General features: G+C 42.5%; 1 protein-coding gene across 2 annotated transcripts in view; it reads left to right on the forward strand.

Annotated features, from left to right (window-relative positions):
- Nucleotides 1-15193, forward strand: part of ABCC4 (ATP binding cassette subfamily C member 4 (PEL blood group)) — a 228747-nt gene that overhangs the window by 169507 nt on the left and 44047 nt on the right. Inside the window, exons 22-27 of one of the 2 annotated variants that reach the window (XR_012121003.1) lie at nucleotides 1599-1718; nucleotides 3130-3240; nucleotides 4181-4281; nucleotides 5322-5513; nucleotides 6010-6104; nucleotides 10495-10650. Coding sequence is in view for 1 of the 2 variants with exons in the window: in XM_073212444.1 (XP_073068545.1) it covers nucleotides 1599-1718; nucleotides 3130-3240; nucleotides 4181-4281; nucleotides 5322-5513; nucleotides 10495-10650 (680 nt within the window). In the remaining variant the exon portion in view is untranslated. The remainder of the gene's footprint in view (nucleotides 1-1598; nucleotides 1719-3129; nucleotides 3241-4180; nucleotides 4282-5321; nucleotides 5514-6009; nucleotides 6105-10494; nucleotides 10651-15193) is intronic. The other variant, XM_073212444.1, reaches the window with a different exon arrangement.

The following is a 15193-nucleotide window of genomic DNA, read 5'->3' on the forward strand; positions in this document are numbered from 1 at the left end:
GGTCATGTCTTGGCCTGGGGGTGGTTTTTTTTCCTTAAGCAGTTATCACTGGCAAGGGCCCCTAATGGTGAATGGCCCAGACACCCTAGTCAGGACAGACCCCAGAGCTGAGTGGGCAGTCAGCTGGTCTACAGCCCAGGGCTTCCAGCTTCTCTCTTCCCAGCATCTCACATGCAGAAGCCTGCTGCTTCCTTGCTCGAGGAGCTGTGGACACTAAGCTTGAGAGGGGTCTCTGTGTCTGTGCATTGTGACCCAGCACCCCTCCCACCACACACACCCAGTGCCCGCGTGCATGTTGCTGTTGACTGAACTCTCCCACAAGCGTTTGGATGCTAAGCTAAGGAGTCAGGCCTCAAAATCAGTTTGTTTTTTCCCCCTTGATTCTTTTCTTCATCTTTGTATAAAATCTCTGCAGCCTCCTGTAAGATAAGTGATCTTACCTTCCCCTAAACACCCAGGTGTTGCTAACAGGTCACCACCAGGAGAGGTAGGGTAACAAAGTGACAATTAGTATTACCTGTTGATACAGCACAGACTGTTACTTGTGCCAGACAGAGATCACAGGCTTGCAGTTTGCCCCGGCAATGACTAATTACTCCTCATTCATGGTGGGGAATGAAATCCATAAGGGGTCACCCCTGCCCAGCAGCATGCAACCCACCAGTTCCCCGATGTGTGGGGGCCAGTCCCTGGTGCTCATACACAGTGTGTTCTTAGGGGGGATGGAAGGAAACCAAGGGCCAGTCATGTGATGCTAGGCCCCAAACCAGCAAGAGGTTACTCAAAAGAGAATGGCCACTAAGGCCAGTCAGGTTCTGAAAGGGTGTCACATGCCATGGTGACCTGCAGACATCAGGGCGAGTGTGTGGGAGAGCAGTTATAAAACCTTCCATCAGGTTCCTGGAGTTGAGGTCAAGACTATTCAAAGCCACCTTGGCTGCTCAGGTCTTATGGGCACACAGCCGGTGAACGTCCCAGGTTCTCTGTGACTTGCAAAAATGCAGCTGGGCAGGAGCAGGTGCCACGAGGGGCAGGGAGATGGCAACTGTCCCTTCCTCTTCCTTCCTATGCACCAGTCCTACGCTAGGCACTGTTCCTACTTCGGGGAGATACTGACTTTATCGCAACCCTTAGGAAGTTCATCTCAGTTGGAGGTGGACGCACAGATAACTAATCATGTACATGTGGTGAGTACTGTCACAGAGGATTAAATTTAAAAATGCTACTGACTCAAAAGTTAGTGAACAGTAATTCCCAGCTGGAAGAATGCAGACAGAGGCCTTGTTTGAGGAGACCTTGATGAATGAGTTAGCAAAGAAACCCTGGCTATGATTTGAATTTGGTCAAAGGAAAGTTCAAAGAAAAACCTTCATTTTTGGGTCATTAAAGTGAAGTGTGGTGTGACCAGAAGTTTGAGGGCTGATATGGATGGGCCTTTCCGGCCAGAGAGAGGGTGTCATTCCTTCTCCCCCAGGCAGCCCCTGGGAAGCGTGGGGCATCTGTTTGGTGGAACGTGGGACCAAGGAGCACCAGCGGCAGGTGGCTCCCTCACCTGCACCCTCACTGACCCTCTTTGTGCTGTGTGTCTGCTTCCCCAGCACGGAGCCCGGTATTTTCCCACCTGTCGTCTTCTCTTCAGGGACTCTGGACCATCCGGGCATGCAAAGCAGAAGACAGGTTCCAGGAACTGTTTGACTCACATCAGGATTTGCATTCAGGTCTGCAAGTTTCTGGAAATTGATTCAAAAGATGGGATTTGCCACTTTCTGAGCCCTGGCCAGCCTCTCACAGGGACTTGCTGGCCTGTGCCACTCTCTCTGTCTCCCCCGGGCCAGCCTCTGCTCGCGCCGCTCCCCTTCCGCTTGGCCGTGCCTCCTCTCAGAATCCCCCTGAATTCTCTTCCTTTCATCTCACTGCTTTTCTCCCTTGACTGACTTTCATTGTCCTGTCCCTGTGCCCTTCAGGGCAGGGATCAGTGAACATTTTTTATAAAGAGCCACATACTAAATATTTTAGGCTATGTGCACTATACTGTGTCTATTGCAACAAATCTATTTTGCTGTTGTAGCACAAAAACAGGCAAAGATAATACATCAGCAAGTGGCTGTGGCTGTGTGCCAATAAAACTTTATGTATAAAAACCGGTGGTGGGCCATTCTAGGCCTGCAGCCTGTAGTTTACTGACTCTTTTTTTTCAGACCATGTAGGGTGGCAGGAAATCAGTTTCCTCATTATCAGATTTGCCACCTACTTGATAAATATTATTCTTTGTATCAGTGAAGTTTTTTTTTTTAATGAAATACAGTTGATATACAACTCAAGGATTGAGTCTCAAGGATACAATACAGTGATTCAACAGTTACATTATTAAATCCTCACCTAACAAGTGCAGTTGCTATCTGTCACCATCAGATGTCACAGAATTGTTGGATATATTCTCCATGCTGTGCTACCATCCCCAGAGCCAACCTATGTTATGATTGAGAATCTTTGTGCCCCTTTATCTCACCTCCCCCTCCGCCTCCCCCATGATAACCACCAGTCAGTGAAGTTTTTTTTAATGTAGAAATTTCAGAATTTCCTCCAAGTCTATAGAATCCTGGGCCATCTTTCTAGTCTTCACTGTATTTTGAAGATAAATGGCATTTTATAAGCCATGTGCAGATACTTTTAGTGAGATGGTCATTTAGATATGGCTTCTAAGGAATAAGCACTATGCAGGGCCCTGTAGTAATATGGAAAGTGCTGGAAACGAAGTGGGAGAACTGGGAACAGTCAACTGTATGAGGGGATGAGCTTCCCGTTGAGGCCCAACAGTGTACAAATGCACTGGTGGAACCATTTTTCCATGTTCTTTATTAGGATCATATTTCTATTTATGCCCTCAGGGTTGAATTTTTCAAAGCATGCTTCCCACGAAGCCACTGTACTGATCTCTCTGTGTACCATGCATTGTCCTCTGTCAAAACTTAGCTTCTGGAATCTTCAGTTTCCTTGGTGTACAACTGCTGTCCACGTTGTGTAAAAAATCTTCTGTAGCTCAGCTGAGCAAAATGCTGTCCCTTGTTCGAAGCAGTTAACTTGATTTTTCTACTTATTCCTTATGTTTATTATGGTTCACAAATGCAGAGGCTTGGTTCTTGTTTTTGACTACGTCCCGGTGGTTCGCCGTGCGTCTGGATGCCATCTGCGCCATCTTCGTCATCGTTGTTGCCTTTGGGTCCCTGATTCTGGCAAAAAGTAAGTACAGATGTGAATAACTATGTGTGGTATGATCACAGTTTATAGCTGCCTGCACAGTTATTAGATTAAACCCTTGCCACCTTGTCTAATATCATATATTGTTTGGTTCTGATGAATTGTAGTATGTCAGTGTGTCATATGGGTGTGATTCTGCAGGGTGGCCCATGTAGAGGAGTCATTTTGGGTCTTGATAAGTTCCTGTTATCTTTTGCTGAATGGTTTCAGGCTTATGCAAATATGGCAGCTAACTTCCTGAGTGTCTGGCACCTGTGAGGAGAGAATCAAGTCTACTAGTAAGAATTTTGTCCAGCTTAGACCTTTGTTTTTCTCTTGAGGGCTACTCAGTTCTCATGGTTGTATGTGTCTGGAGCACTTGGTTGAAAAAGAGTCTCAGCAGGAAAGAATATGATCCTCACTGCCACATGGGCACCACATGATGTTGGCATGCGTGGTGTGAATTCGCCATCCCTATCAGTTCCATAGCAAAAAACATTGAATTACAATATAATAATTGAACACTGAGAGTAGTAGTTTAGATTTAAAAGCACCGGCTCTTAAGAATCCATTGCCTTGTTTTTAGTGGTTTCCAATTGCGGTTGCATTGGATGAAGAAAGTGAAATTACATAATGGTCCTTGAAACCATACGGATGAGAGTCTAAATAATGACCTTATTCTTCACCTTTATGACACTGTCCAGTGTATGTCGATCCTGTTGTGATTAACAAACTCATTTAGTAGTCTTTCTGAATTTATTATATTCACTTTTCATCATGTTAATGGTCTAAATCAATATCATGAAAGTAAAACTATCGCTATCATATGCAAAGTATTTAAATATTATAAAGGAATCTTCTTGCAAAAAGTGACAGAAGGAGCTGGGCGGGCTTGTTGGTAAGAAGGGGACTGACTCTATTCACCTTTTCCCTCCTCGTTTAGCTGTGGATGCTGGGCAGGTTGGCCTGGCCCTGTCCTATGCCCTCACACTCATGGGGATGTTCCAGTGGTGCGTCAGGCAAAGTACCGAAGTTGAGAATATGGTAACGTTTATCTTAACATGTTTAGCCTTTTCAAGTCTTCTTGCCATTAAATAGCATAAAAGCACTTCTTATGTAAAATATTAAAACTGTTATTTTTACATTGTAGCTAACAGAGTTTTTTAGATCCTTCCTTCCTCCATCTGTTTAAAGTTAATGTAAAATAAAATATATACATCTTTTTCTCTGTCATGTGTATGCTATGTCAGCAGGTTTTATATTCATCACAAGCTGTCTTCAAATGTAATAAATGTCTCTGTAGGAGGTGGGTTCTGAAATCCTGGGGAGGATATAAGCTAATTTCTTAGAGGCCTGTTTATTTTTGTTGGTAATTCCTCATTCCTAGTAAAAGGAGAATCCAGCATTTTGGGGTTGTTTGTTTAACAGATATCTCCTCCTTCTCCTGCTACATCATTTTCGCATTTATTCTTGTATATGTTAAACACCTGAATTTGCCAGTGTCTCTTCTCTCTGGTGAGATAAGTTCTCCTTTTGGAAAGTGCTTGTCAAAGGAGATATGGGGGCTTGAAAGCCTTAGTCAATATGAAAATTATCTCCTTTTATGAATATTTGCACCTACTCCTAAAGAGAGAAAAACAATGAGAATCAAATCTTTCCATTTTGCTCTTCTAATAAAGAAGAAAGTAACTAATTGTTAAAATGAGATTTAATGACTACCCAGATCAGCTCATCTGTAACAGAGGCTCTTTGGTAGCAAAAGGTTATTGATTGTTGGCCACAGTATTCTTTTCTTTGACAAAATCCTCTTGCTTTTTTATTCAGCAGAAAAGTAGATAAGTAGAATCTTAGCATTCATTTCCCTCATTCTTTAAGTGTTGAAGGAAGTGTAGCCATCAGTGAAAGTGTTAGAAGAGCATGAACAAGTCTGTAAATCACCCAACTCCTTCTGTCCTTTGGGGATGTTAAGACCCAAGAGAGCTGTAACCAGTTAGTGTGAAAGACGGACACTTCATTTAGAATTCCTTACCATCCATAAATGAGACCCTCCCATCCTGACCACTGTGATTTCCCGTGTCTTGCAGATGATTTCAGTAGAAAGGGTCAGTGAATATACAGAGCTGGAGAAAGAAGCTGCTTGGGAGTACGAGAAACGCCCGCCGCCCGCCTGGCCCCACGAAGGAGTGATCGTCTTTGATAACGTTAACTTCGCATATAGTTTAGATGGGCCTCTGGTACTGAAGCATCTGACTGCACTCATTAAATCAAGAGAAAAGGTTTGTTTAAACCATTGTGCCCCTTTAAGTTAGTTTCAACTACAGTTTAACACTGCACCTGTGTGCTGGCTTCCTCATGAATGAATTAGGGGGCCTCTCTGTTCCCCTGTGGATGCAGATTAGATCAAATTATATTAGAGGTAAATCTGCCCTGGAGACTGACCATGGAATGGGGGTACCAGCATCTTTCTCCTTGTGTCAGGAGCTGCCTTCTGGTGGTTAGTGGGCCTGGGCCCCCGGGCTGGAGCTTAGCCTGACCTGGCACACTCTAAGACTCAGAAATAAACCTGGTTCCTTGTCACTAACCCCCTGATGTCTAGTTCCTGTGATCCTTACCTCTCGGTATTTCTCAAATCCTCCTCCTCCTCATGGTGGCCTTTGGGTGCAGCCCACCTTGGCCCTTGGCCTTTTTATGTTACCACAATAGAATGTAACGTGTATTTTATCATAATTCTAAGATAAAAGGTGGCCCTTGAAGCATGTTTTCTAATTTTAGATCTGCATCTCACAGTACCTTGAGGCTGCTTCTGGTCAGGGAGCATCTTATTTTCATCTTTGCTCCTCGGAAAATGGCATTCTGCAGAGCCCACGGTGGGTGTTTGCGGATCTGCTGGCTGGGGAGAGTGAGTGAGTAATACGCAACTACCAAACAACCAGTGACCAAATGTAGACATCCCATGACCTAGAGGTGTTAAGAACTGCACTTTTAAACTCTCTTTCCACCATCGGTCCATGAAGTGGGCTGTAGTGTAAGTTATAAGGGATACCCTTGTGACATGAAAGAGTAAGTGTTCAGTTTAGTGCCAAATGCCCAGAGAGCCACTTTAGAAAGCCACGCAGCAAAAGCTGGCTCCTCAGGAGATGCAGTTTCGCTGTGGACTGGGAAGATGGTGAGCGCTGCTGTGGCAGGCAGGCGTTGACTGTGCAGCCCTTGATGAAATTCTGTCCCACGGGCACTGGAGGGCGTGTTTGTTTACTCACAATGTGTCCATCAGATTTCACATTCTAAACATAGTTCTGTTAACTTGCATGTGTCTTAAATTTCCCTTGAAGCCATAAAATATGAATTATCTAAAAAAGTCTGTAGTGCAACTTAGAAACCTAACAGTTGCATATTTTTCAATCTTCAAACCCCCAAATCATGGGATTATCTTAGATTCTAAAATGTTTGTGGGAAAATTGAATGTGGAGGCTGAATTGTAATAACTACAATGCCTTGGCTTTTGATTTGAGCCTTGGTCACTCACAGCATCACCTTTAGCTCTGTTCATGTGACTAGAGAGCGTATCCAGGCAGTGTGGTAGTAAAATGATTTCACTCTGCCTGTGCAGAGCCCAGGCTTCATCTCCCTGATACCTCTCCCAGCCCCCATTACTCCACGACACCCCTTTGGTGTGGCACTTCATTGAGAGAGCCGGGGATGTGAGAAGGTGCCAACGTGGCAGAAATGGCGCTTCATTCTCTCTCAGCTATTTCCTCTGCTGTCCAGATCCCTGGAATTTGTAGTAAACAGGAAAATATAATAGGTATTAAGCAGGTTTCTAATTCATGGAAGAAATAGCAAGTAAAAATAAAGAACCATAATGAGGTAAATAGCACCCTCTGCTTCCTAGTGAGATTCTAAACACTGACTGCGTTTTTCATTTAGATGATTTTGTGGTTGATTTGATCATTTTAGAGAGTACTGAGCCATTTTAAAGCATTTTCCAGCTCTAGAGGTAGATTGGTTTTGGTTTGTTATTTTTTTTTTTTCTCAGAGCTATTACTTGGATAATACATTTTTACAGATGTGTACTAGACCTTGCTGTAATGGGCAAAAATATTAGTTTCTTACATTTTCCTTTTTATAAAATAGTTTCTTAGAAACCCCTCCCTCACTCCCAGATTGTCTCACCTGCCCTGCCAGCTCTCTGGGTGGGGCAAGCATAAGGCAAGGCATGACACCTTGAATCAACAAATGGAGAATCAGGCACCTGCAGAGCATTTGGGGAAATGAACCTGAACTTTTCACATTTAAGCCGCCTAGTAATTCCTAGGAACTGACCCGTGGAGATTAAGGATGGAGAGGTTAGTTGGGACAGAAGAGAAGTGTCTTGTAGAAGAGACTTCCGGGGGCAGTGTGCCAGGCCCAGAGCTGTCCTTCAGAAGCTTAAGCTGAGGGGTGAGTGCACCTGGGCTGTAGCAGAAAGATGCAGGAGGCAGGAAGCCAGTAGCCACTCTGTACTCCTAGCAAGACGTAACGGGGAAAGTGATTCCGCTTTTTGGAATCCAACAGATGATTAAAACAAGTTATAGTACCCAGATTTGGGAATGTCTAGGGAAACAGGTGGGAGTTGAAATTGGTATCATGTTTCTGGAGGGTAGTTTGGCAGTACTTAACAGCCTCCTTTGAAAATGTTCATACCTGTTTCTCAGCGATTCCACATCTAAGGTTTTAAGAAAATAATTAAGGTTGTTTGCAAAGATTGAGCTTCAAGGATATTTAACACAGTTATTTATATTACTAAAATATTGGAGACAGCCTGAATGTCCACAAATAGGGCATTCGTTAAATAAATGATCACATATACTGTAATATTACATGGCCATTAAAATATTTTCATGAAAAAGTAAGCGCAAACAGACCACAGCAATATGTTCCTATTAGTCCCACTTTGCTTAAATATATCGTGTCTTTAAGAATACACACCTACTACACACAAGTCCAGAAAGAAAACACGTCAATAAGAATGGCTTTTTCAGAGTGCTGGGGTTATGGTTAATATTTATTTACTTTTTACTCATGTTCATTTGCATTGATGATGATTAAGAAAAGGGTGAGTTTGATGATTTTTTTTTTTGAAAGGTGCTGCATCCTTGTACTGAGGTGAGGGATTGAGTCTTAAAACATTGCAGAAGTGGAATCTTCAGGGCCTGGTTCCATGCTGGAATTGGAGAAAGCTGCAAGGAGAGGGGATGTTTTGAGCTTGTAAGCCTGGGAAAGAAGTTATGAGGCTCACACAGGGAAGTCAGAAGCAGCTGTTGTTTTGAGTGGGGCATTGGGTGTCAGTCATGTTTGATTCAGGTGGAGAATCCAGGCGCAAGTGTCTAATTGCAGATGTGGTCGTTTGAGACCAGCCTTGGCCTAGCTGGGAAAACAGAAAGGGAAGAGGGGGGCAGTTGCAAAGCAGTTAAAACAAGAGTCTCTCAAAGTGTCTGTTTGGTGTTACGAATGTAAACTTACTGATACTGGTGATATTCTCTGTGGGCAATTGGTTTAAAAAAAAAAAAAAAACAACCCATTGGTGAGATGTGCAAGGCTCAGGCTATAGTTCCAATGACTGAACAGCAGAGAGAACCCTAGAGCCAGCTTTTCTTGGAGTTGCCTTTTTCTTTTCATCCTGACCTGAGTTTGGAGCTCACAGTCCTGTGGTGTGCGCGGCCCTCGGTGCCCCCATCATATCTCGGCCCTTTACCAGAAGTCTGCAGACTTCCTGGTTCAGGAGAGCTAAGAGCACAGAGGCAGTCACACATTTCAGAGACACATTCTTGCCTGTGTCTTTGATGTGTGTTGATTTACATGTGAGAACACCCAGAAGCACACGTGAGCCATGTCTGTCTGTACCAGGACCTACCCATATGCAGAAAAGGGCCCTTCTGTGAAATATAAATCAGGGCTTACCACAAGGTGCCATAATGGCTGCAAAGATAAAGTTAGCCAAGGCCACTTTTCTTAGATTTAAGCTCTGTAAAGATAAGTTCTTTTTTGAAATGCCATTGTGGGTTTTGCAGATTAAGCTTTAACACTTTGGAGGTATTCAAATGAGGTATGTGAAGTTCCCGGCATAGCACCAGTGCTCAGAAAGGTGTAATACTCTGTTCAAAGCTGTGAGTTTTTAAAATTTACTGAATTAATTTACAAGTTATTGAAAGCATGTATTATGCCCTCCATTGATTCCAGATACTTAAATAGAGATGATATCATCTCTTGGGGAGCTCCCACCCAGAATTTATAGTTGGGTAAGCTCATTAGTTAAAAAGACCAGTGTCTGCATAAGGTTTAAATATTCACATCTAGCAGCCAGTTTTTACAATATAGTTTCTTTCCTGACCTGCGTTTGCCTGCATTATATTGATTCTTTGATCTTATTGTCCATGCATTTAATTTCTCCCTGCTTTGGTTTTAATAACTAGACTGATACTTGACACATATCTTCCCCAAGGGGCGATTGTCTAAGTATTAATGGTTAGTAAAATGCCTTTTGAACTACTCAGATGAAAGGCCCCATATAAATAGCAAATGTTATTTGTGTTTGTTGTTGATCTCATTATGTGTATTTTGGCTACTGGCTACTGTCTTTTAAGACACTGAGACCTGCATTTCAAAATTTTAAGATGTTTCCTTTCAAGACAGAACATAACCAGAAATTTAATAACCGGAAATGATTTAGTTTCTCTGCCAAAGAGTAATTCCTCTAAAAAGATAGAACTCTGGGAAAATGAATACTTGTTTATGTATAACACTTCTGACTTGACATCTCCATAAAATCATGTAAGAAATTCTCAAGGTCCAAAATACCCAAATACTAGGAATGAAGCTAGTTTAAAAGCTGACATCTTACTGACCACGTATGAGACTCCTAGCTTTTCACTGCAGGTAGACTGTGGTATTTTTAACTCTTCTTACAACCAGTGGATCTCAACCAGGTGAAAATGTCTCCCCAAGGGACATTTGTCAATGTCTGACATTTTTGGTTTTCACCATTTAGGGGGTGCTACTGGTATCTGATAGGTACAGCCCAGAGATGCTGGCAAACCTTCTATAGTACACAGGACTGTCCCCAACAGCAAAGAGTTATTCTGGCCCAAAATTTCAGCAGTGCCAAAGTTGAGAACTCTTATAGGCTGTGTTCGATATAGAACTTCTTAATTCACCTCAACAGCCAGTGTCTCCTAGGTTCGCTGCCTATTGTTACTTCATCCGTCCTGTGTCTCTCCACAGGTTGGCATTGTGGGAAGAACGGGAGCTGGAAAAAGTTCCCTCATCTCGGCCCTTTTCAGATTGTCAGAACCCAAAGGCAAAATCTGGATTGATAAGATCTTGACAACTGAAATTGGACTTCACGATTTAAGGAAGAAAATGTCAATCATACCTCAGGTATGCAAGTCAGAGTGTTCTCAAGTGTTGTGTTTATAAGGGCTTAGTTGCTTTGGGTTTAATTTTTTTAATTGAATGAGCAGGTTGCTCCTTTTCCCCTAGCAGAGCATATTTTAACAGGAGGTGTTTTCATCATATACCAGGTTTGGTTTGGTCATTTGTTTTGTTTTGAATGTGTGATTTAATACCTTACCAGATTGATTCTGGACTCAGACTTTCTCAGGTGTGACATAATTATGTAATTCTGCAAACAAAATGAGAAATGGTTTGTTTAGCACTGGAGGCTCCTATAGGGAAACATGGATTTGAAGTGTCTTAATGATGGAATTTTGCTGTAGAAAATAAGGTTACCTTTTCCAAGGTGATTGTCTCCATGGAGGGCCTTCTGTGAAATGTGGGGTGGGGGTGGCTTCAAGAGTTACAGAGTGTATAAATGTCTAGGGGAAACTTTCAGAATCTAGCTATTAGTAAAAGAGTTTCTCCAGGGAGGGAGTAGGTAGTACAGGACGGTGGGGCAGGACCAGGACAGGAATTCCATTTCTCTGCATTTCAGTTTTCTCTGCTTTATAAGACAGCTAATGGTACCAACTCCTAGAGCCACTCGGGACTAGGCCAGCACGTGGGAAGAATCCCACGCAGACCCAGTACACGGTTACTGCTGTGATCGTGGATGTCAGCAGACCACCTCTTCCTGAGCTCTGATTCTCTCTTCTTTTATTCTGCTGATTAACAGAAGCATAACTTTCAGGAAATGTTCTGGAGATTGGATTATATGCACAGTAGAAACTCCTGTCATTCTTTGTGGTTTATCCATTCAACTTAAAAATTCAGAAAATATTTATTGAGCAATTATTGCTTTTAGGTATATAGCCAGGGGCAATGTAGGCCCTGCGTCCACTGACCTGAGGCCTGCAGGCATGAGGCCTCATGTCTTCCATCCTGCTCTATTTGGCTTTTATACATATTCAGTTCCAGATGTGGCTGATTTTGTTTTTTTTTAATTTGAGTTTTCCCCTATGCTCTGTAATTATGGGGCTATCAGGGAAAGCTGAGAAGAACACCCATGCACTCTGAGGTGAGATACATAGAAAGGAGATGAAACAGAAGCAGCCAAGTAAATGTGTAAAGAGCTCTTAAGTGCCAATTTATTAGGAAGCACATAGAACATGGTACCCAGAGGGAAGGAGAAGATGGACTTTTATGGCTTAGTAGAGCCATTGCTACTTACCACTGACCTCAAAAATAGTTGGAGTAACTTAGAAATTAAGACATCCCTTTCAGAGCTGCTACAAGATGCCACCTCAGACCCCCTAGGTTACTACAGTCACTAAAACAGAAAATACCAAGTGTTGGTAAGGATGTGAAGAAATTGGACCCTTGCACATTGCTTATGGGAACTTAAATGGTATAGCCACTGTGGAAACCAGGATGGAGGTTCTTGGAAAAATTAAAATTAGGAACATCATATGATCCAGAAGTTCCACTTCTGGGTATATACCCTGAAGAATTGAAAGTAGGGATTCAAAGAGATATTTGTACACCCATGTTCATAGCAGCGCTATTCACAGTGGTCGCAATGTGGAAGCAACCCAGATGTCCGTAGGTGGATAAAAGCGTGACATAGTGTGGTATGTTTATACAGTGGACTATTTTGCAGCCTTTAAACGGAAGGAAATTCTGACACGTTCCACAACATGAATGAACCTTGAGGACGTTATGTTCGGTGAACTAAGCCAGTCACAAAAGAAAAAATACTATATGATTCCACCTATGTGAGGTACCTAGAGAAGTTGATTTCATGGAGACTGGAAGTAGAATGGTGGTCGCCAGGGGCTGGAGGGAGGTAGGGACAAGGGAGTAGTTTAATGGGTACATAGTTTCAGCTTTGCAAGATGAAAAGAATTCCGTGGGTAGATGGTGGTGATGGCTGCGCAACAATGTGAATGTATTTAATAGCGCCGAACTCTACACTTAGAATTGGTTATGGTGGTAATTTTTATATTATGTGTATTTTGCCATAATTAAAAAAATTTTAATAGCTCACCTATCCCTATGCTTCTGTTTTTATTTCTGCTTTTTAATTGAAGAATAATTGACAAACTATTAGTTTCAGGTGTATAACAAAGTGATTCTATATTTATATACATTACAAGACTGTCACTACAAAAAGTCTAGCGACCATCTGTCGCCTTGTGATCCCCTTCATCTATTTTGCCCATTTAAAAATTTAAAAAAAAGAAGAACATATCCCTGTCAGGAAAAGTGGGAAGAGATTTGCAGCACATATAATCCGTGTATTTAAAGATTCCCTCTGGCTGTTAAGTTCATGACTTAGTGACTGCAATAGAAAGTAAGTTTAAATTCCCTAGTTTTATATTTTGGTCATACCCATCTCTGAAATGGGCCAAATGAGATTAGTTAGCAGAAATAATGGGCATGTCCTTAAAGTGCTTTCATAGCCTCGGATAAAAGGATCTAGAAATGTGTCCTGCATTACTTTTCATGCTTCTTAATAAGAAATGGTTGTATGCGTGTGTACATAAAAGAACTATATAAATAAAGAAATAACATTAGATGATTCTTGGCTCTGCCAGCAATGTTTTGGAAGCACATCTGAGCAAAGACTAAATATACCTTGACATCACCAGGTTTTGGTTCTGTTCCATGAGTTCCCACCCTACTTTTGAGCATGCTCTATGTACATACTCCAGAGACAGTGCTTACAAAACAGTGCTAAGCTTTGTATCCATGTAGATAATGATCACCAACCATTGTAAACACAGAAACGTTACTTTTGCACTTTGTATGCCTCTGTCTCCAAGGCACAATGTTAGTTGATTAAAGAGTCTGGAAAGATCATGCAATCTGCCAAGGGTCCCAGGAAATCATTCAGGAGGCAACCCAGGATAGAGTCTTGAAGACCGTGAGCATCTACATGACCCACGTTTTTATTCCAGCTCTGCTTCCTGTGAGTGTGTGACCTTGATGAAGTCACTCAGCCTCCAAGCTTCGGTCTCCTTGTCGTTAAACCAGGTCTAGTAATTCCTGCCTCGCAGATTTGTTGTGAAGATTTAACTGGATGAGAAAATATTTGTGGCCCAATGCCTGGTTCTGGGGAATGCTCAGTAAATGGTAACTACTATTATTAGGGATCAGGGCCCTGGCCTTTTGGCTATTATTGCTACTTAAATAAAAATAGTAACATCCTGAAAAGACTTTGCTCTTTAATTTCTATTTATATTTTTGTGGTCCTTGGCAATTGTCCTTACATTTATTGCTTTTAACATAAACTGAATTGTTTATAAAAATTTAAAGAGTGAAGCAAACAAGAAAGTGAAACTAATAGGACTTCCAGCGAAAAGTATAAAAAAATTCTGTCCAGTGTTTTCCCTGCGGAGAAGAAAAGAGACTATCTCATTTGTTTCCTTTTGTGTCTGGTTCCCTTCCCACCTGGGCTCTCTCCCCGCCACCTCTCTGCACCCTACTGCTACTTTGCAGTCCCCACGAAGGCCCCTGGCAGCGTTTCTCAACCCTCCTCACATCCCTGGCTCTCTTCTCCCCCTCTGACACTGTGTCTCATTTCTGTCGCTCTCCTTGTTGCAGTTCCTGGCAAGTGACCCAAGTATTAACAATTTCTAACATTTGTGGAATCCTTAACCCATTTTGGCCCCTTCCCCTACTGTCTCTCATTTCATCCTCACAGTTATATTGTTATACTTAGCTGACAATTCAGAACCAAGGCACCGTGAGCTTACCCCATTTAACAAGTGTGTGGCAGAGCGAGTCATGTTTAATTTAGGGCGATGCTGAGTTCTAGATCCGGAGCACTGCCCGCCCTGCTGGGGACCTGCACACAGCGCTGTGCACTGCACAGAACAGCTGTGTGTCCTTCATGAGTCCGTGTGCACATGGTGCACACACCCGCACACACACAAATACTTCACAAAACGGCATTACTCATAGTGCACCGCACTCTTGTTTTCTGTTATGTCCATTCTAGCTAATTCCTAAAAAAGGCAAAAGATGGTCATGAGGCACAGAATTGATTTCATAATCTCTTGGTGGCACCTGCAGTTTGAGAACCACTTTCACTGTCTCCTTTTGGCTGGGCTCCTGGTACATGTTCCCACCATGCAGGGAGTCTCGGATTCACACAGCACCCGGCAACATTAGCCCCATTTTCCAGGAAGAAACCAGGCTAGGGAAGATTAATAATGTACCCTGAATTAACCGCCAAGAAGCTGTGCAATCAGAACTCAGAACTGTCTGCCTTCGAATACGTATTGTATTTTCTCAAGAAATGTTTGTCAAACTGAATGATTGCATCAGATATTTTACCATTTTTTCCTACTAGTCCACTCAAAAAGAATTCCCAAAAAACTAAAACAGAAGAGACCAAATAGAGAGCAAAGTTGGAAGAATTTCTCTTGGGGCTGTTTCCCTCATCTGGACAGTTTGGTGGTTTTGAAAAAATGAACTGTTCACGAAGTTTGCCGAAAAACTCAAGGCACACTGGGCACTAAAGAAAACCGACTTGGAAACA

The sequence above is a fragment of the Manis javanica genome, chromosome 9 (assembly GCF_040802235.1).
Source record: "Manis javanica isolate MJ-LG chromosome 9, MJ_LKY, whole genome shotgun sequence".
Lineage (NCBI taxonomy): Eukaryota > Metazoa > Chordata > Mammalia > Pholidota > Manidae > Manis > Manis javanica.